This window comes from Suncus etruscus, chromosome 16, assembly GCF_024139225.1.
Source record: "Suncus etruscus isolate mSunEtr1 chromosome 16, mSunEtr1.pri.cur, whole genome shotgun sequence".
Taxonomy (NCBI): domain Eukaryota; kingdom Metazoa; phylum Chordata; class Mammalia; order Eulipotyphla; family Soricidae; genus Suncus; species Suncus etruscus.
The window spans coordinates 82,892,478-82,912,177 of NC_064863.1; the positions used below are offsets into that span (position 1 = coordinate 82,892,478).

General features: G+C 44.8%; 1 protein-coding gene and 1 pseudogene across 2 annotated transcripts in view; both read left to right on the forward strand.

The window, feature by feature from the left end:
• The first annotated feature begins 12,042 nt into the window (after positions 1–12,042).
• SMARCAD1 (SWI/SNF-related, matrix-associated actin-dependent regulator of chromatin, subfamily a, containing DEAD/H box 1) overlaps positions 12,043–19,700 on the forward strand; it is a 105,475-nt gene continuing 97,817 nt past the window's right edge. For both annotated transcript variants that reach the window (XM_049789977.1, XM_049789978.1), the window contains exon 1: positions 12,043–12,238. In XM_049789977.1, coding sequence (XP_049645934.1) covers positions 12,046–12,238 — 193 coding nt within the window. In that variant the 5' untranslated portion in view covers positions 12,043–12,045. The remainder of the gene's footprint in view (positions 12,239–19,700) is intronic.
• On the forward strand, positions 13,695–18,066 carry LOC126032548 (protein BTG4-like; annotated as a pseudogene).

Genomic DNA, 19,700 nt, shown 5'->3' on the forward strand with positions numbered 1-19,700 from the left:
CAGCCGATCCAGGACCAAAGGTGGTTGGTTCAAATCCCGGTGTCCCATATGGTCCCCTGTGCCTGCCAGGAGCTATTTCTGAGCAGACAGCCAGGAGTAACCCCTGAGCACCACCGGGTGTGGCCCAAAAATCAAAAAAAAAAAAAAAAAAAAAAAAAAAAAAGAATCACTCCAGTGCAAGGGACCATATGGGATGCCCAGGATTGTACTTTTCTCAATCTTGTTCAAGGCAAGGAGCTCAAGGAGAGCCCCAACCCCAAAGAGAGTTCTTATAGTTTGTACATTTATACAGTTCTCCCCAGGATGATTTGTGGTGATTTTCCTAACACAGCACTTCTAAAATGTAATACATTTTTAATATTGGAATTCATATTTGTCAGTCTGCTCTTGTATTTGCCTCTGTATATAATAGAAGCAGATAGATGAAGAACCTTCACACTCCCTCGCCCCCACAACAGCAATGAGTTCTTGATATATCAAAAGCTTTGGGGAACTCAGAGGACCCAGAGCAATAGCAACATAGTGAGTAGGGCATTTGTCTTGCACGTGGCCAAGTCCAGATTTGATCCCAGACATCCCATTTGGTTCCCCAAGGCTGCCAGGCGTAATTTGAGTAATTGAATATAGAGCCAGAAGTAAACTCTGAGCACCACCAGGTGTGGCCCCAAAGAGAAAAAAATAAAAGTTCTTGGGCAGTAATAAAACCAACACTTGGGCCCGGAGAGATAGCACAGTGGCGTTTGCCTTGCAAGCAGCCGATCCAGCACCAAAGGTGGTTGGTTCGAATCCCGGTGTCCCATAGGGTCCCCCGTGCCTGCCAGGAGCTATTTCTGAGCAGACAGCCAGGAGTAACCCCTGAGCACCGCCGGGTGCGGCCCAAAAACCAAAAAAAAACCAAAAAAACAAAAAAAAACCAATACTTGGGATTTGAAGAAATTACTCTTGTAGCCTCAGGCTACCAGGACCCACCTTGTTTGTGGATGCAGAAACTAAGAGAAACTGATAAGAGAAACTCCCCCAGGAAAATCCAGGAAAGGGAAGTCACAAAAGATCCAACATCTGATTCCAACCCTCCCCCCACCTTTTTTTTCGGGCCACACCCTTTTGACACTCAGGGGTTACTCCTGGATAAGCGCTCAGAAATTGCCCCTGGCTTGGGGATCGAACAGCAGTACTTCCTTGGCTAGCACTTGCAAGGCAGACACCTTACCTCTAGTGCCACGTCGCCGGCCCCCCAAAACCCTTGGCAACTACGCTAGCTACATACTCTTACCTAGGTAGACAGCCCACTAGGGCAAGTTGGGAGAAACCTTTTATGAACCAACTTGAACAAAGAAAGGCACATTTGTGCTCCCTGGGCCCAGGTGTCACTGCTGTACAAATGTGTATTGCCACACCTAACACATTTCCCATATCTGCCTCTTGAGGCAGTACTTTCATGCTTCCCTTCTTCCTCTCTAGAATGTGTACTTGGCCACTCTCAGCCATTCCTGGGGTGGCCAGATGTGGAGAGAGAAAGCTGTCATTTTCCTCCTGGGGCTTTCCACTTCACATAAATCACCTGAGGCTTGTCCATCAGAATTATTAGAATATCCTACAAAAACATTATAATTGGATAGATCTTAACAAATATCTATTTGGGGCCAGAGAGACTAGGCAGCAGATACAGCACTTGCCTTGTATGTAGCTGACCCAGGTTTAATCTCGGGGTACCCCCTATGGGTATCCAAGCCCACACCTAACAAGAGTGATTCCTGAACACAGAGCCTAGAGTAAACCCTAAACACAGTTGAAATAGCCTCCAAAATAAAAAATTAGAATGTAATGGTTTATTTTGAAACATGCATGTGTCCATAGTCCCAAAGTGTGATGTAATTTGGGAGGCCCACAGGTAGCAGTACTCTGGGCTTAGGTATGGCAGAGGATACAGGGATTTGCACTGGCCTGCAGAGATTCAAACTAACCAGATTTGGTTGCAATCTCCCTCCTAAGTTCCTGTTTCCTTAGAGAAATGCCAAGCTTGCCCTCCTCATTGAGTAACCTCAGCTGAGATAATGACCATGACAAACAAAAGCATTTTTTTTCTACCTCTCAAATAATAGAGTTAAAGTAACATTGACATCTCAGGTGATGTATTTTTTTTTTTTTAAATTGACATCAACTTTGCTTTAGCTTCTGCTTCAGTAAGCCTGCTTATCTAAAGTATAAAAAGAGAAATGATGGGCCCGGAGAGATAGCGCAGCGGCGTTTGCTTGCAAGCAGCCAATCCAGGACCAAAGGTGGTTGGTTCGAATCCCGGTGTCCCATATGGTCCCCCGTGCCTGCCAGGGGCTATTTCTGAGCAGACAGCCAGGAGGAACCCCTGAGCACTGCCGGGTGTGACCCAAAAACTAAAAAAAAAAAAAAAAAAAAGAAAAAGAGAAATGAATTGTCATTTGGCTTGGTATTTTTAAGATGTGAACCTTGCCTAGTCTGTACCAGTACACTTATTAAAGTTGCTTTTCGTGAAGCCCTTGGTGCCCTGAAACTAAGATTAAGATTTCTGCTACCCAGGGATTACTCATGGCAGTACTCAAGAATCCATATATAGTGGTGCATGTATGTTATAGTGGTCAATTGTATGTAAGGCAAGCATCTTACCTACACTAGTTTTCTGAGCCAAAGACATTTTTATTCCTTCCAAAGTTTGTTGATCAGAATTACCTTATGCTGCCCTTTTTTTGTTTCTTTTATTTTCTTTGCTGCTTTTTTTAGTTTTCTGGACCACACCCTGAAGTGTTGACACCTACTCCAGGAAGGTTGTTGTTGAGGGTGAAGACCCCTATCGTGCTATGAAATATAAGCCTGTGCTCCTCCCTAAGAAGCTTCACGCAGTAGCCTTTGTATCTATCTCCTCAACACAATTTACATTATCTAAAGAGAAAATAGCTGATTGGTCTCAAGTGTTTGGGGTTAGTGTGGAGACTTGAGTCTTCTGTGTTATCTTCATCAGGAATGCAGGTATTTCCTAATCCTCTGGACTTGCCTGAAAAGTACAAGATAAAAACTGTTCAGATTTTCTCAATTTTATTCCTTCTCTTTCCCTTGAAAATGCAGATAAGGGCCCGGAGAGATAGCACAGTGGCGTTTGCCTTGCAAGCAGCCGATCCAGGACCAAAGGTGGTTGGTTCGAATCCCGGTGTCCCATATGGTCCCCTGTGCCTGCCAGGAGCTATTTCTGAGCAGATAGCCAGGAGAAATCCCTGAGCACCGCTGGGTGTGGCCCAAAAACAAACAAACAAACAAACAAACAAACAAAAAAGAAAATGCAGAGAACACTCGAGGAGCCTGGAGATAGTAATTTGAAGGGTGTGATATCCTCTCGCTGAGAAACTGTCTCCTTACACCTATCAGCTTGTACAGGACAAAATTGAACTGTAGGAGCATTTGTGCTGGATAAGGCCCCCGTTTCCTCACCAGGACTGTTTACAATAGAGTCTGGGCATCAGAATTCTTTTTGTTTGCTTGTTTGTGTGTTTTTGTTTTGGGAAATATAGCCATGTTCAGGGCTTTCTCCTGGGTCTGCACTCTAGGATCATTCCTGGTGACCTCTTGGGGCCTATATGGAATGATAAGGACTACTGCCACCATAATTTAAAGAAATTTAAAATCAGAAGGCTCCCCAGTGTGGATGGCTGAGAAAAGACCTCAAAGAGAGGGCACTTCCTTGAAAAGTGAGGGTGGTATTTCTCAAACTTAGGAATAGTTTCTTTTTTTTTTTTTTTTTTTTTGGTTTTTGGGCCACACCCGGTGACGCTCAGGGGTTACTTCTGGCTATGGGCTCAGAAGTTGCTCCTGGCTTGGGGGACCATATGGGACACCGGGGAATCGAACTGCGGTCCGTCCAAGGCTAGCGCAGGCAAGGCAGGCACCTTACCTTTAGTGCCACCGTCCGGCCCCAGGAATAGTTTCTAACAATAGTTGCAAACATATATTTGGCCTAATAAGAATCTCCCTGCTGTTGTGCTAAGTATGTATATAGTTGAACATTTACTTCCAGATGACAAAAAATCAGTACATACAAATATGGCCTTGATTAAATATCACTTTACCTGGGAAAATCAGCATCAAGAGAAAAATAAAAATAACTTTGTAATTCTCAAAGTAAAGTTAGTCTTTTAAAAGATATTCTGCTCAGATGAAAGGAGCCCTTTGTAGGAACACCTGGCAAACGTGCTGATCTGTTTTTATGCTAATCTTTTAATTTATATCAGAATTGACACCTAAGGTCCAGCCTAGGAGTAAAAAATTTTGAAATGTTAAAGTTTGCCCTTAGATACCAGAGAAGCCTCTAGCTCAACTGTCTTTTAATTGAAACTTATCATTCAGAAGATTTATAACCTACACTAAAGGACTGTGAATTACCTGTTGTGAAGAAACTTACAGATCAAACAGTATGTACTAATAAGCTTGTTGCTAACAAGAAAGAACAATTTTTTTAACCTTGCAGGAAAGTAGATGTAGGCAGTCTATCACATGTAAAATTAATGTCTAAATACACCCCTGTAGCATTCAATAAACAGACACAATTATGATCCACCACAACAACTGAGTGTATATCCTTCCTTTGCCAAAACCTGCACCCACTTTCCTGGGGACCCAAAGAACTTTCTGAAGTGTCCGGACAAAGAGGCCATGGCAAAAGACAGAACCAGATCAGCTGTGTGCAAGGCAAATGCCCTACCTGCTGTACAATTGCTCTGACTCCAGAGCTCTTCTTGACATCTAGGCTCTTCAATTTTTGTTACACTAAAAATTTCAGAATATTTTTCCCATTTTTTTGGGGGGGGGGCACACCCGGTGGTGCTCAGGGGTTACTCCTGGCTGTCTGCTCAGAAATAGCTCCTGGCAGGCAAGGGGGACCATATGGGACACTGGGATTCGAACCAACCACCTTAGGTCCTGGATCGGCTGCTTGCAAGGCAAACGCCGCTGTGCCATTTCTCCGGGCCATCCCATCATATTTTCAATACATGTTATATCATCATTGTATGTTCCTCAGTTGCATTATCTGACTGTTTTTCCTCAAGAATATGTTTATATTTAATGAACAATTATCAGAATCTATCTAATATATTGTGTGTTTTTTTTTTTTTTTTTTTTTTTGGTTTTTCGGGCCACACCTGTTTGATGCTCAGGGGTTACTCCTGGCTAAGCGCTCAGAAATTGCCCCTGGCTTGGGGGGACCATATGGGATGCCGGGGGATCGAACTACGGTCCTTCCTTGGCTAGCGCTTGCAAGGCAGACAGACACCTTACCTCTAGCGCCACCTCGCCAGTCCCTATATTGTGTTTTTCTATGCTAGATATAAAACCAGAGTTTATGACCCTCTCTTGGAAGCTTTTTATCCTGCCCACGTTTGTCTTTTCATGAAGATAATTCCATTTTATTTTTTTTATTTTATTTTATTGAAACCATTGTGATCTACAAGGTCCTTCATAGTTAAATTTCAAATATACAGTAAACAGGCCCATTTCCATCACCAGTGTTGACTTCCCTCCCCAATGATCTCAAAATACATCTATACAACAACCTCTTCTCACTGGCCTGCCAGTATAACAGGCTCATTTAAGTTTTGATTGTTAAACTTTAGAACTCTTGATTCTAATGTCATTGACTTTGGCTTGGATATTTACTTTTGTCCCTTTTTTCTTCACCAATGCACCTGAGATTACTTGGCCCCTGACCCCATTCTTTCCTTTTATTTTCTTCTTAATTTTATAGAAAAATGCAGAAATGTGAGGTAAAACAAAGTAATCCATGCCCCAAGATTCTATGTAAAAGGTGGGAGCCCAACTTAAAAGATAATAAAAGAAAAAAAAGGTTGACATTTTTTTTATTGACACACAAAAAATCGAGGAAAATAAAAGGAAAAACCTTCAGCCTATAAAGAGGGAGATACTACCTTTAAAGCATTCTGCCGTAAGACCAAATGTAGGTTCCAGGCATACCAAGTTGTCTGACCCCAAAGTCTTTCTTCATTATTCCAGTAAAAAGTTCTCCTCAATGAAGGTTATCACAGTCAGGTTTTTATAATTAGAGATCTTGGTCTTTGCACAGATTCTACATCAATGTCAGGGTGTCAAAGAGCGTCTCCTAGTTTTATCTCACCGTTAGGTGGCAAGGCAGGAAAAATTGCCCTGAAGGAAAGTCATCAGGGTATCATATGAACCCACACTGGAACGAGGCAGTGCCAGGGCAGCATTAGGGTTTTCCCCAGTAGAAGTCCTATTCCTGACACTAGTGCAGAAAACCATGCTGGTTCTAAAGATGGGATCTAAGATTGAAGATCTAAGATCTAAGATCAGCCAATGTCTGATCGACTTAAGCCTATGTCAAGTTATTGTGAGAAATATTTAGGGGGAAAGGCCCCCAATGAAATACAAAATTTATGAATTTCTATCTGTATTAGATAAGAACTCTCTATACATAAGATTTCTTCCACTTTAATGTGCCTATGCCAAACAAGGAACAATGCCATATAATACTACTGGTGCATATGAAGGTAAAAATAACAAGTTAAACAATTCCTATAACCTAGTTCTAACATGAACTCAGAACCCAAGAGAAACTTTTTTTTTTTTTTTTTTGGTTTTTGGGTCACACCCGGCAGTGCTCAGGGATTATTCCTGGCTCCAGGCTCAGAAATTGCTCCTGGCAGGCACGGGGGACCATATGGGGCACCGGGATTTGAAGGAGAAACTTATATACTAGAATTCCCTACTAAACAAATTAAAAGGGAGGGGGAATACTACTTCTACATAAGGAAATACACAATAAGAATTAAGGAAATACATCTAAAGAAACATACAATGGAAATAAACATATCCCCTATAAGTCTTTGAAATAGTCTGGGGGGCTGTGATAAATCCAGAATACATATTTAGACTATGACCTGCTCTTGTGAACTCTAAAAAACTGCTCCCAGCAGTTGCAGACTAGGAAATGTTCTTGAGCTGAGGGTCTCTCAAAAGCCAAATCTGGTAGTCCACAGAGAAGGGAGGTTGGAGAAAAGGGGCTGCCAAGAGCAAATCAGCAACAGTAGCGATGGCAGCTTCTTTCTAAACCAGGGCAAGGCAGGCTTTGGGAGCTGGTTCTCAGCTCAGTAGGGTGAGGATAATGATTCGGTTCCTGAAGAGTTAAAAACTGAAGGTAAAAAGGGTTTTAAATAGGGAAAAATAACATCAGGGGTGAGAGAGTGAAAGGATAGAAAAGGATTTGTAAAGTAGTAAGCAGGGGAGGGGGAAAAAAGGAAGGGCTATATATAATGGGTAGGATTATATACAACATAGACAGACATTATATACATTACAGATGGACATTAGAAATACATAAAGGTGGGGCCGGGTAGGTGGCGCTGGAGGTAAGGTGTCTGCCTTGAAAGCGCTAGCCAAGGAAAGACCGCGGTTCGATCCCCCGGCGTCCCATATGGTCCCCCCAAGCCAGGGGCGATTTCTGAGCACATAGCCAGGAGTAACCCCTGAGCGTCAAACGGGTGTGGCCCAAAAATCAAAAAAAAAAAAAAAAAAAAAAAAAAGAAATACATAAAGGTGGGGTCGGAGAGATAGCATGGAGGTTAAGGCATTTGCTTTGCATGAAGAAGGATGGTGGTTCAAATCCTGGCATCCCATATAGTCCCCAGAGCCTGCCAGGGGCGATTTCTGAAACGTAGAGCCAGGAGTAACCCTTGAGCACTGCAAGTTGTGACCCAAAAACAAAACAAAACAAAACAAAAAAACAAACATAAAGGTGGCCAACACATACACTCGTGCACATACATAGACAGTCAATCAATATTAATCTATAGGTTGCAGTTGAAAAAAACGGACCCAGGTGGAATGAGTCACAATGCTTAAAAAATAAAAAGCTGGGGCTGGAGAGATAGCATGGAGGTAGGGTGTTTGCCTTGCATGCAGAAGGATGGTGGTTTGAATCCCGACATCTTATATTGTCCCCGGAGACTGCCAGGAGTGATTTCTGAGTGTAGAGCCAGTTGCCATGTGTAACCCAAAAACCTAAAAAAAAAAAGTCAGCAAATCAGATGAAAAGTTTTTTCAGTGCAGGAGCCATAGCACAGTGGTAGGAGTTTGCCTTGCACTCAGCCAACCCAAGACAGATCCCAGTTCGATTCTTGGCATCCTATATGATCCCCCAAGCCTGCCAGGAGCGACTTTTGAGCGCAGATCCAGGAGTAATCCCTGAGCACCGCTGAGTGTGACCCAAAAACAAAAAAAAAAAAATAAAAAAAGTTTTCCAATTCCTAGGCAAATCATCGTTGGTGAGGGTAAACTTTACTAAAAAAAGGCTTCCTGGTTAGATTGTATATAGACCATTCTTAAAACAATCATAATTTTCAAGTCTAAAATACTAAGCAATATGGTAATGAGTATCGTAAAAAGGAGTATACAGCATGAAGTAGCATCTAATGGGTCTTGAGTAGCCAGATTCCTTTCCTGGAAGCAAACTGAAATTATGGGCATTATGATATAAAGGAAGCTAGCTTGAATCAAAAAATAAATTAAAAAAATAAATTTCAATAACATAATGAATGAGCACTGTAGCAAGAGACGATGACATGCAGTTGCCTATCCCAATGGTATCTGTGGACGAACATTAGATCATATTAATTGACATAATTCCATCTTTTTTATGCATTTGTGTGCTTTTTTGAATGACAAGTCTATCAGTATCTTTTTTTTGTGTGTGCTTTTTTGGTTGATAAGACTATCAATGGTCTGATGGATCTTGAGAAATCTAGAAAGTGAAATTAGTGAAGTTAGTTAGAGGGAAAAGGATAGATATAAAAATGATCTTTCTCATCTTTGCTACATAAAATTAAAATAGAGGGTGGGAATTAAAACAGAGGATTCATAAATTCTCCAAAACAACAAAAGTGAAAAACTTCAGTAGGTCTTCAATAAAAAGCAAGCTTACCACAGTGAAAGTGTATGTAGTGGGAAGAGTAAACCACAGTGAATGTATATGTGGTGGGAAGCAAGCTTACCACAGTAAAAGTATATGAATGAGGTGAACATAAGAGTAAACTCTGAAGGTGTGGTGATAGAATGTTTTTGTTTTTTTTGGTTTTTGGGCCACACCCGGCGGTGCTCAGGGGTTACTCCTGGCTGTCTGCTCAGAAATAGCTCCTGGCAGGCCCGGGGGACCCTATGGGACACCGGGATTCGAACCAACCACCTTTGGTCCTGGAATGGCTGCTTGCAAGGCAAACGCCGCGGTGCTATCTCTCTGGGCCTGGTGATAGAATGTTTTATGCCTAAAACTTTATCTGTAGAGTGAACTACAGAACCTAAAATAAAATTAAATATAAAATAAATTTAATAAAAATAAATATAAAAAAACAAATAATCATTAATTAAAGGCATTTTTCTTATTAGTTTTGAACTATTCTCAGCTGTGTTTTGGGTTTACTCCTGACTGTGCTCAGGCATCACTCCTGGTGGGGCTCAGGGTACTGTTTAGTTGGAAGCATTGTCACATAAGAACAGATATTTATTTTTTATTTTTGTTTGTTTGTTTGTTTGTTTTTGGGTCACACTCAGCAGCACTCAGGGGTTACTCCTGGCTCTAAGCTCAAAAATTGCTTCTGGCAGGCACGGAGGACCATATGGGATGCCGGGATTCAAACTTCCGTCCTTCAGCATGCAAGGCAAACCCCTTACCTTCATGCTATCTCTCTGGCCCCAGGTGTGACCCCAAAACCAAAAATTCTAAGCTTTTACCCTTGACAACAGACTGTTCTCTAAATGGAAAAACCTCATAAAGGGGCAGTTGGGAAGAAGATGATCTTTTTTGTTGTTGTTGTTTTGTTTTTGGGTCACACCTGGCAGCGCTCAGGGGTTACTCCTGGCTCTAAGCTCAGAAATCGCTCGTGTCAGGCTCAGGGGTTCATATGGGATGTTGCGTTTCGAACCAACGTCCTTCCGCATGCAAGGCAAATGCCTTTCCTCCATACTATCTCTCCTGCCCCGGGAAGAAGATCTTTAAAATGAACTCTGCAAAGCAAATGGAGCACTTCCTGATTTGGATTGGGCCATGGCCTGCCTTTCCACCTGAGATGCGTACTCTTGGCTTTTGGTTGGAGTATCCCGGATTCTTTCTTGAACATATTAGTCTCTCTTTCCATGCACATAATGTGTAAATAAAAAGGCTTTGCTTTTACTATCTCTGCCTGAAATTATTTTCTGTGAGCCAAAAGGGCAAGCAATGGACTGTAAAGAACTCACGCAAAGTTAGACCTGATTTTTCTTTTTATTTATTTATTTATTTATTTATTTATTTATTTATTTATTTATTCATTCATTTATTTATTTTTCTGGTTTTTGGGCCACACCCAGCGTTGCTCAGGGGTTACTCCTGGCTGTCTGCTCAGCAATAGGTCCTGGCAGGCACAGGGGACCATATGGGACACCGGGATTCGAACCAACCACCTTTGGTCCTGGATCGGCTGCTTGCAAGGCAAACACCGCTGTGCTATATCTCTGGGCCCAGACCTGATTTTTCTTTCTTGCAAAGAGCAATTCCTCATGGCCTAGAAATCAGGTGGCAGGGACCATTACCAAGCCTTGTTGATCAAATGACACATGCATTTTGATGGCCTGCACCTGCCCTGTGGAGCTGGGGAAAGATGAGGCCTTCTGGGGTAGGTGCTCAGGTCAGACTTTCATCTCTTCTTCGCTGGTGACCTGGACTGCAAAGCAGTACTCTGCAGAACCATCCTTGTAGCAGCAAATTGCACAGTTTCATCTTGTCAGCAGTATTCCATTGTGTGTGTGTCCAACGTTTCTTTTCATTTTTCTGCAGTGTGTGTATGTGTGTATTATTTTTGGCCACACCCGTGGAACTCAGTTCCTGACTCTTCGCTCAGCAATCGCTCAAGGGTGCATATGGATGAAACATGGGCACTAACAAACACTCTCCCCAGTGTACTATTGCTCTGGCTTCTCCACCAGTCTTCTGGACGCAGTCCTGTTTTCAAGCAGGTGGGTCCTTTGCACACCATAGTGCTTTGATCACAACGTTGAATGAGCATGGAGACAGCTGGCTGGTGTGTTCCATGGAAAGAGGTTGCATTGGAAATTTTATCTACTGATCTGAAGGAAGAGAAGGGCACAGCTGGAGGCGCAAGGTGCTGTTCTCAGCCAAGTGCCCATGGTCAAGGCCGCGCCATGTTGCTGTGCGCGCACAAGGGAACCTACATAGAAAGGAGACTGTGCTTAAGGGGCAATGCCTGGGAGTGCCACTTGGGGGCCGCCAGGTCTGGGGCGGCAAGGAGGTGAGGACAAAGAGGCAGGCGCTGTGGGGGCGCTGGCTACCAGGCCTAGCAGGGCCGCCAGCTGCGTGAGGCCGGGCTCTAGCTGGCCTGTGCCAGTGCACAGCTGGCCTGCCATCGCATCTTGCAGGTGACGGTGACTGCGCCTGCGCGTGGCGCCGCACGCGGAAGCCCCGGGGCCCGCGTGAGCGCACAGCGTGTCCAGGCGGCGCCGCCGTTGCGTCATCAGTGCGCGCGCGCGCGCGGTGGCGTGGAGCGTCCCTGCCCGGCTGCCGTCGCGCGCCCGCGCTCGTTCTGATTGGTCCGCTGGCCGTCTCCTCGCTTCCGGCTCTTGTTGTCGCCGTGTCGGGTTGCGCGAGCGTGAGTACCTCGCGCGCTCCTTTGTGCTGGCGTGCCGTGCCCGGCGGCTTCCTGTGTGGCGCAGCGAGGCGCGCGGCGCGGGCCCGGGCTAGTCTGCGCCTTGCCGGGCCGGGCCGGGTCGGGTTCGGGCCCCGCGTGCGGGTGGGGGCGGCGAGCGCGCGACTCGCGGCCTGGAAGGAAGCTCGGCCGGGCGTATTGTTCTCACGGCCGCGCGTGTCTGCGCGTGCGCGGGCCCGTGTCTGCGCGTGCGCGGGTGCGTGCGCGTGCGCGGTGGGCCTCCTTGTGCTTCCTTCCATCTCCCAGCAGGACAGCCTTGACCCTGCAGGCTGCTGCTGCTGTTGCTGCTGCTGCCAGCATGAGCCTTTTCAACCTGGATCGGTTCCGCTTCGAGAAGAGGACGAAGGTGGACGAAGCCCCCGCCGCTGCCCCGCAGCCCAGCCTGCCTGGCCCTTCGTCTCCCATCTCTCTGATCGCTGAGGAAGAAGAGAACGCCGCAGGGGATGCCAGCGGGCCGGGCTCCCCGGATTCGGATGTCACGGAGAAAACAGGTGAGTTGCCAGTGTTGCAAAGCACCTACATTGTCGCACCAAGCGCCCCGGGTGAGCAAAACCAAAGGCAGGGTGGCCCGCACGCAGCCTCCCTTGCAGGGCAGGAGTTGGCATCGCCTTTGCACGGGCACCTTGCAGCTGCCACCCACACACATGTCCCATCCCTGATTCATCCTTGCAGGGCTTCCTGGAATTCCAGCCCTCCAGGAATTAGGGTAGGACTCGAGGATGCTGGAAGAGGAGCTTCTTACCCAGGACTTCGGTCCTGTGGGGGGCACTGAATGAGGCTGAACGTCCACTTCGTGGATGGGATGGGATTCCCTCCATCATGCATTGGCCAAATACTCTACTCCTTGAGTCTCCGTGTACCTGACAGCTAGACAAACCTCAGATCCTAGTATACAGTCATCAGCTTTTGAGACCCAGACAAGTGCAAGTGAGCTCCCAGATCCCATAGAAGCACCTTCTTCGGGCCCGGAGAGATAGCTCAGCGGCGTTTGCCTTGCAAGCAGCCGATCCAGGGCCCAAGGTGGTTGGTTCGAATCCCGGTATCCCATATGGTCTCCTGTGCCTGCCAGGAGCTATTTCTGAGCAGACAGCCAGGAGTAACCTCTGAGCAACGCCGGGTGTGGCCCCAAAACCAATAAAAACAAAAAAACAGAAGCACCTTCTTCGTGGATGTCCTTATTCTGTTGATTTGGGGTCCACACCTGGCAGTGCTCAGGGCTTACTCTTGATGTGCCGCTGCTGGTGTGGTACCAGCACCATATGGGGTACTGATGATCAAATGGGGGTTGGCTGTATACATACGTGGCAAACACCTTAACTTCTCCTTGGTGCCTCCCCAACCTATGTTTTTTTTTTTTTTTGGAGGGGCAGTTTTCTTTTGTTTTTGGACAATATTCCTGCAGTGCTCTGACTCTGCACTCAGGAATCACTCCTGGCAGTGCTTGGAGACTATATGGGATGCTGGAGATCAACCCTAGGTTGACAGTGTGCGAGCAAAGCACCCTACTGTCTGTATTATTGGTAATTTTTTAATGTAAAAGTTTCATAAGCATGGTTTTGGTTCGTTTTTTTCTTTTGGCCCACACCAAGTGCTATGGGGCTGTTCCTGGTTTTTTTAGTCAGAAGTAATCCTTAGCAGTAGCCACACACACTGCTGGGGATTCCAGCCCAGATGTAGCAATTCTAGGCACACCTAAGCCAGTTGCCTTACCTCCTGTCCTATCTGACCAGCCTCACACAAGGAGTTATTAAATTAGTCTTCCCAAATGAGATGAGTAATTTGTCTTCACCCTTGGCATCTCTGCTTCATTGGTGATGGTGGAGTCCTTACCATATACCATTGAAATTGAATTTTATTAAGTTTATACTCTCAGATAGGGTGGTTTATATGGTGGGGAGATGATTTGGTAGACTAAATTAAGTAGTAGTGATTTAATTATTCAAATTTGTTGAAACATATAAAAGTCACTGGCTCTCTGATTGCTCTTCTAAAGGTCAAGCCTTCAGGTGTATCAGGATAAACAATAACCAGAATAAAGATTCCATTCTAGAAAAGGCTTGTGCTGAAAGTAATGTGGATTTTACTCACCTGGGACTTACAAAAGAGATGACCATATGGGTAGATCCTTTGAAGTATGCTGTAGATATGGTGAGAGAAATCATCCTTTTACAATTGCTTTTAAAGGCAGATGGGAGGAACACAAATTATTCCAACAAATCAGTCATGCTGTCAGTAGAGCTACCTTTGACTACTTCCACGCATTTCCTCTGATGAAGAAAGTTGTAACAAAGAACCACAGATAAGGGCCCGGAGAGATGGCACAGCGGCGTTTGCCTTGCAAGCAGCCGATCCAGGACCAAAGGTGGTTGGTTCGAATCCCGGTGTCCCATGTGGTCCCCCGTGCCTGCCAGGAGCTATTTCTGAGCAGATAGCCAGGAGTAACCCCTGAGCACCGCTGGGTGTGGCCCAAAAACCAAAAAAAAAAAAAAAAAGAACCACAGATAATTCCTAAAGTCAGAAATCCAAAGAGTATTTATCAGGTTGAAAATTTGAAACTGCTCTTTCAGTCTTGGTTTCAAATCCCTCACAGAATGTATACAGCAGATGGACATGTGGACCTCTTAGGAAGTACTTGTATTTTGCATAAAAATGCTAAGGGTTGGGGCCGGAGCGATAGCACAGTGGTAGAGCATTTGCCTTGCATGTGGCCAATCCAGGATGGACCTTGGTTTGATCCCTGTGTCCCATATGGTCGCCCAGTCTAGGAGCGATTTCTGAGCGCTAGCTAGGAGTACCCCTGAGTAACCCCTGAGTCCAAAAAGCAAACAAAACAAAACAAAACAAAAACCTGCTAATGGTTTTTATGGCTCTGCACAGGCTAGACAGGTACTGAGTTAACAAAAACCTATATAAAAGTAACAGAGTTGGACCAGAGCTATAGCACATCAGCATTTTTCCTTGTACACATCTGATCTGGAGTGGACCCGGGTTCAGTCCCCAGCATCCGATATGGTCCGCCAAGCCTGCCTGGAGTGATGTCTGAGCGCAGAGCCAGGAGTAACCCCTAAGCACCGCAGGGTATGGCCCAAAAACCAAAAACCAAAAAAAAAAAAAAAAAAGAAAAGTGAGTGGTGTTCAGTAGAAATTGCTCAGAGAACTAATTTTTTTTCTAAAACAAAAATAAGCCCAAGATTGAGAGATCCATGAAAGAAAAAAAAAGACATTACACCAGGGATAAGGAATTGTGGTAGTAATTCTTGATGCGTTTAGCTGCAATTATTTTTAAATTAATATTTTATGAAACTAGTGAATGTACTTGATATTCTTATAGAACAAAGATAATAAATTATAAGATACTTAAGTATGAAAAGTAAGTATTGTTCTTTTTTTTTTTTTTTTTTTTTTTTTTTGGGCCACACCCGTTTGACGCTCAGGGGTTACTCCTGGCTATGTGCTCAGAAATCGCCCCTGGCTTGGGGGGACCATATGGGACGCCGGGGGATCGAACCGCGGTCCTTCCTTGGCTAGCGCTTGCAAGGCAGACACCTTACCTCCAGCGCCACCTACCCGGCCCCGCATTGTTCTTAATGTTTTAGTTAAATTCACTGAAAGTTTTAAAAGTTCATGTTTCTTCATTTTTGTTTTGTTTTGTCTTTTGGGCCATACCTGGTGATGCTCAGGGGTTACTTCTGTCTAGGCACTTTGAAATTGCTCCTGGCTTTGGAGCCATAGGGGACGCTGGGATCCTGTATAGAATAGAGGTAGAGTTGAGTTCCATCCTGGGTCAGCCACCTGCAAGGCAAACGCCCTATCTGTGCTATTGCTCTGGCCCCTCTTCATTTTGAAAAGTAGATCAGCACTTAGGTTTAGACTGATGCTTTTTGTATAAGTACTTAAAAACAAAAACTAAATGAATTTAAAAGAAAAAAAATATATTGGAGAGTCACTGGAAGATTTTGTGTGTAGCATTAGATCAAAGCTGGCCTATGCTTTTATGTGTGTACATTTACAATGGGCATGTGTTCTTACATATACATGATATATATGTATAATATGATATATTATTAGTCTCATGCTAGGCATATTCTCTTAGTGTGTATATGTAGTTAGGGAAGGGATGTTAGTGTGTGAACATTGGAGTTTGAGGCCTCAGAAGTGTTTCATTTGAAGTGGGATATTGGAGAAGTCCTGAAACTTGAGAATTACAATTTAAAAATTGAGAATTTTGGGCCTGGAGAGATAGCACAGCGGCATTTGCCTTGCAAGCAGCTGATCCAGGACCAAAGGTGGTTGGTTCAAATCCCGGTGTCCCATATGGTCCCCCGTGCCTGCCAGTAGCTATTTCTGAGCAGACAGCCAGGAGTAACCCCGAGCACCGCCGGGTGTGGCCCAAAAACAAACAAACAAACAAACAAAAAATAAAATAAAAATTGAGAATTTTAAAGAGCCTAAAAATGCACTGGAATTTAATGGGATACTTGGAGTTTTAGTCATCAATAATATGTAGAAATGGAGGAAGGACATACACTGTTAAAAGGGTACAGTAGGGTAACAAATAAGGATATTATTGAATACTATTTTTTGTTAGTTTCTTTTGGGGCCATACCAAGCGTCCTCAGTGTCTATTCCTGGCTCTTTAGGGATCACTCCTAGCTGGGTTCAGGAACTATATTGTAGTGCTGGATGTAGAACCTGGATTATGCCTCTGCAAGGCAAGTCTTACCTGTTGTACTGTCATTTAATCTTGTGTTCTAGCCTTTTCCCTTTTTTTCACGATGGCGGTGCTTAGAGACACCCAGTGCTGTGCCCCACAATGCACAGAGAGACCAGCAGGGTGTACTCAGCTGAGCTTGGGTAACAGTTTATCCTGGGTATTGAATTCGGTTTTGCATATGCCAGTTTGTGCTCTCGTACTCTACCTAACCTCCAGTAGCTGGCATTTGGCTAGAACAAACATCTATGGTTAGGGGAGAAGTACTGTGTTGATCTTAATTTTCTTGTTTTGGGACCACACCCTGTGGTGTTTTGGACTTACTCCTCATTTAGGAATCCTGCATTCAGGAATCCTAGTGGGAAACATGTAGCACAGGGATCCAGGTCAGTGGCATGCAAACTAAATTCCCTACCTCTGCTGTACTATCTCTCCAACTCCATGCTCTAATTTTTTTGTTTGTTTGGGGGCCACACCTGGTGTCGCTCAGGGGTTATTCCTGGCTCTGCACTTAGAAATTGCTCCTGGCAGGCTTGTGGGCGTCATACGGGCTGCCAGGGATCAAACCCAGGTACATCCAGGTCGGCAGCATGCAAGGCAAATGCCCTACCGCTGTGCTATCACTCCGGTCCTTTTGTTTGATTTTTTTAAATATTTGTGTCATACATGACAGCTTGGGATATTCTTAGCCTTCCCCATGCAGAACATGCAGCTCTTATGTGCAAATCATTAGCTCAGTCCTTTGAGTTATCTAGCTTGGATGTGGGTCTGTTTTACTGATAACGTTGTGTGCCTCCCCCCATCCCCTTCAGCTTTCCATTTTTTCCTTCACTTTACTGCTCTTGTGTTGGATCAGGTGGTCACACCCTTGCATAGGTGGTGTGCTTGCTGGGGGTTCACTCTGGCAGTTGAGGTGTTAGCGCATGTGCTCTTTCGGTGTTGTATTGTTTGATTGTGGGATGATGTACATTCTGTTTGTAGTTGGTACAGTGCTTAGACGTGTTGTGTGTGTGGGGTATAGGTTTTTTTTTTTTTTTAATTGATTATTTTCTACACCCAATTGTACTCCTGGCTCTGCTCAGGGATCAATCCTGGAGGGGCTTCAGGGACACTGGTACTAGGGAATGAAGTTGGGTTGGTTGCATGCAAGATAAGCACCTTAACTCCTCTACTCTTCTCTGGCCTGAAAATGGTTGTATCATTTCTTTTTCAAATTATTGTGTATTTATGTCCTAATGAATAATGTCTTTTCTTTGTTGTTTTTTTGGGTTTATGGGCCACATTGTGCAGTGTTCAGGGGTTATTCCTGGCTCTATACTCAGGGATTAATTCTGACTGGGTTTGTGGGACCAAATGGCATGCCATGATCAAATCCATGATTGTGTATTGGCACTTGCCCCAGTGCCCTACCTTCTATGCTATTGCTCTAGCTGCTGTGTTGTTTTTGTTTATTTTAGGCATCTTCCTCATCAAATGTGCCGTGCTCCTAATGGGTTGTTAGTGTGAATTTGGAAAAGGCATTGTGTTGTTTAAATATTAGAGTCCTTGATGGTGATGGAAGGAGTGGATGAGGCCCTTTTCGGCTTGTCCTTCGCCTGCAGCCCCTAGGACTGGTTTGTCGCTATCTGGGTAACCGCGAGGAAATGACCCACAGCCAGTCAGTAGAAGTCAGGAGACATGAAGCTTTATTGTAAAGCCCTAGCCACTATGAAAAGAACAGCTAAACAACCCCTGCATCCATGCTGTCTCTAATCTCTTTTCCTGCTGCGACTTTTTCCTGCTCCCCAGGCAACCCCTTAAATTAACAACCAGACCCCTCCCAGATGTGGGCTGGTCTGACCATCAGGTAAGATAGACAGGAACTTGGGGGAGGGGAAACAGCATCCTTTGGGTGCTTAAGTCTTAGAAGCTGTGGAGCTGGACCTGTTGAGAGGGTGGAGGTCTTGTTGGAGGCTGCTGGGCCTGTCCTGACGGGAGGAGAATCTCCCTGCCATTGTACTGAAAAGCCCTCAAAAGTTTTTATCCCAGGTATAGATCTGTTTGGGGCTTGTTATAGTCCCATAGTTATTTTTAATGGCTAGAATGGATAGAATGCTATTAAAATAAATCAGGGACTGGGGAGGAGATGCTCAGAATTATGGAGCACAGGCTTTGCATATCCAGGACCATAGATTGATCCTCAGCACCACATGGTCCCTGCACTTAGCTGGGAGAATGATGCCTGGGCTCCTGAACTCTTCCTGAGAGGCCCTTATAAAAATAACTAGTTTTACACCCCCCCACCACCACCCCATTACCGAAAAAAGAAAAGAATAATAACTAGTTACAAAAAGTATCACAGTAATGTGTCAACATTTTTTTTTTTGTGTGGTTTTTGGGTCACACCCGGCAGTGCTCAGGGGTTATTGCTGGCTTCACGCTCAGAAATTGCTCCTGGCAGGCACGGGGGACCATATGGGATGCCGGGATTCGAACTGATGACCTCCTGCATGAAAGGCAAACACCTTACCTCCATGCTATCTCTCCTGCCCTGTCAACTTTTTTTTTTTTAGGTTTTTGGGCCACACCCGGCGTTGCTCAGGGGTTACTCCTGGCTGTCTGCTCAGAAATAGCTCTTGGCAGGCACGGGGGACCATATGGGACACCGGGATTCGAACCAACCACCTTTGGTCCTGGATCTGCTGCTTGCAAGGCAAACGCCGCTGTGCTATCTCTCCGGGCCCACCGTCAACATTTTTTAAATGATATTGTTTTTGTGTCTTTCTAACTCGTTTCAGTATCTTGTCAGCCATAATCTAAAACAGTCCTTTCTTTTTTTTTCCTTTTTCCTTTTCCTTTTTTATTTCTCTTTTGTTTATTTCTTGGGCCATACTCTGTGGTGCTCGGAAGTTACTTCTGGCTCTGCTCAGATCACTTCTGGCAGGCTCACAGGATCTTATTGGATGCTGGGGATCGAACCCAGGTCAGCCACGTGCAAGGCAAATGCCCTTATCTATTGTGCTATCTCTCACTCTGACACTAAAAAATTCTTCTAGTAGAGACCAATGACAACTGTTTAGAACATTTTTCTCATTTCTCTTTTTCTTTTCTTTCTTTTTTTGGGTGGGCCACACCCGGTGATGATGAGGGGTTACTCCTGGCTCTGCACTCAGAAATTGCTCCTGGCTTGAAGGACCATATGGGATGCCAGGGTATCGAACCGAGGTTCGTCCTAGGTCAGCTGTGTGCAAGGCAGATACCCT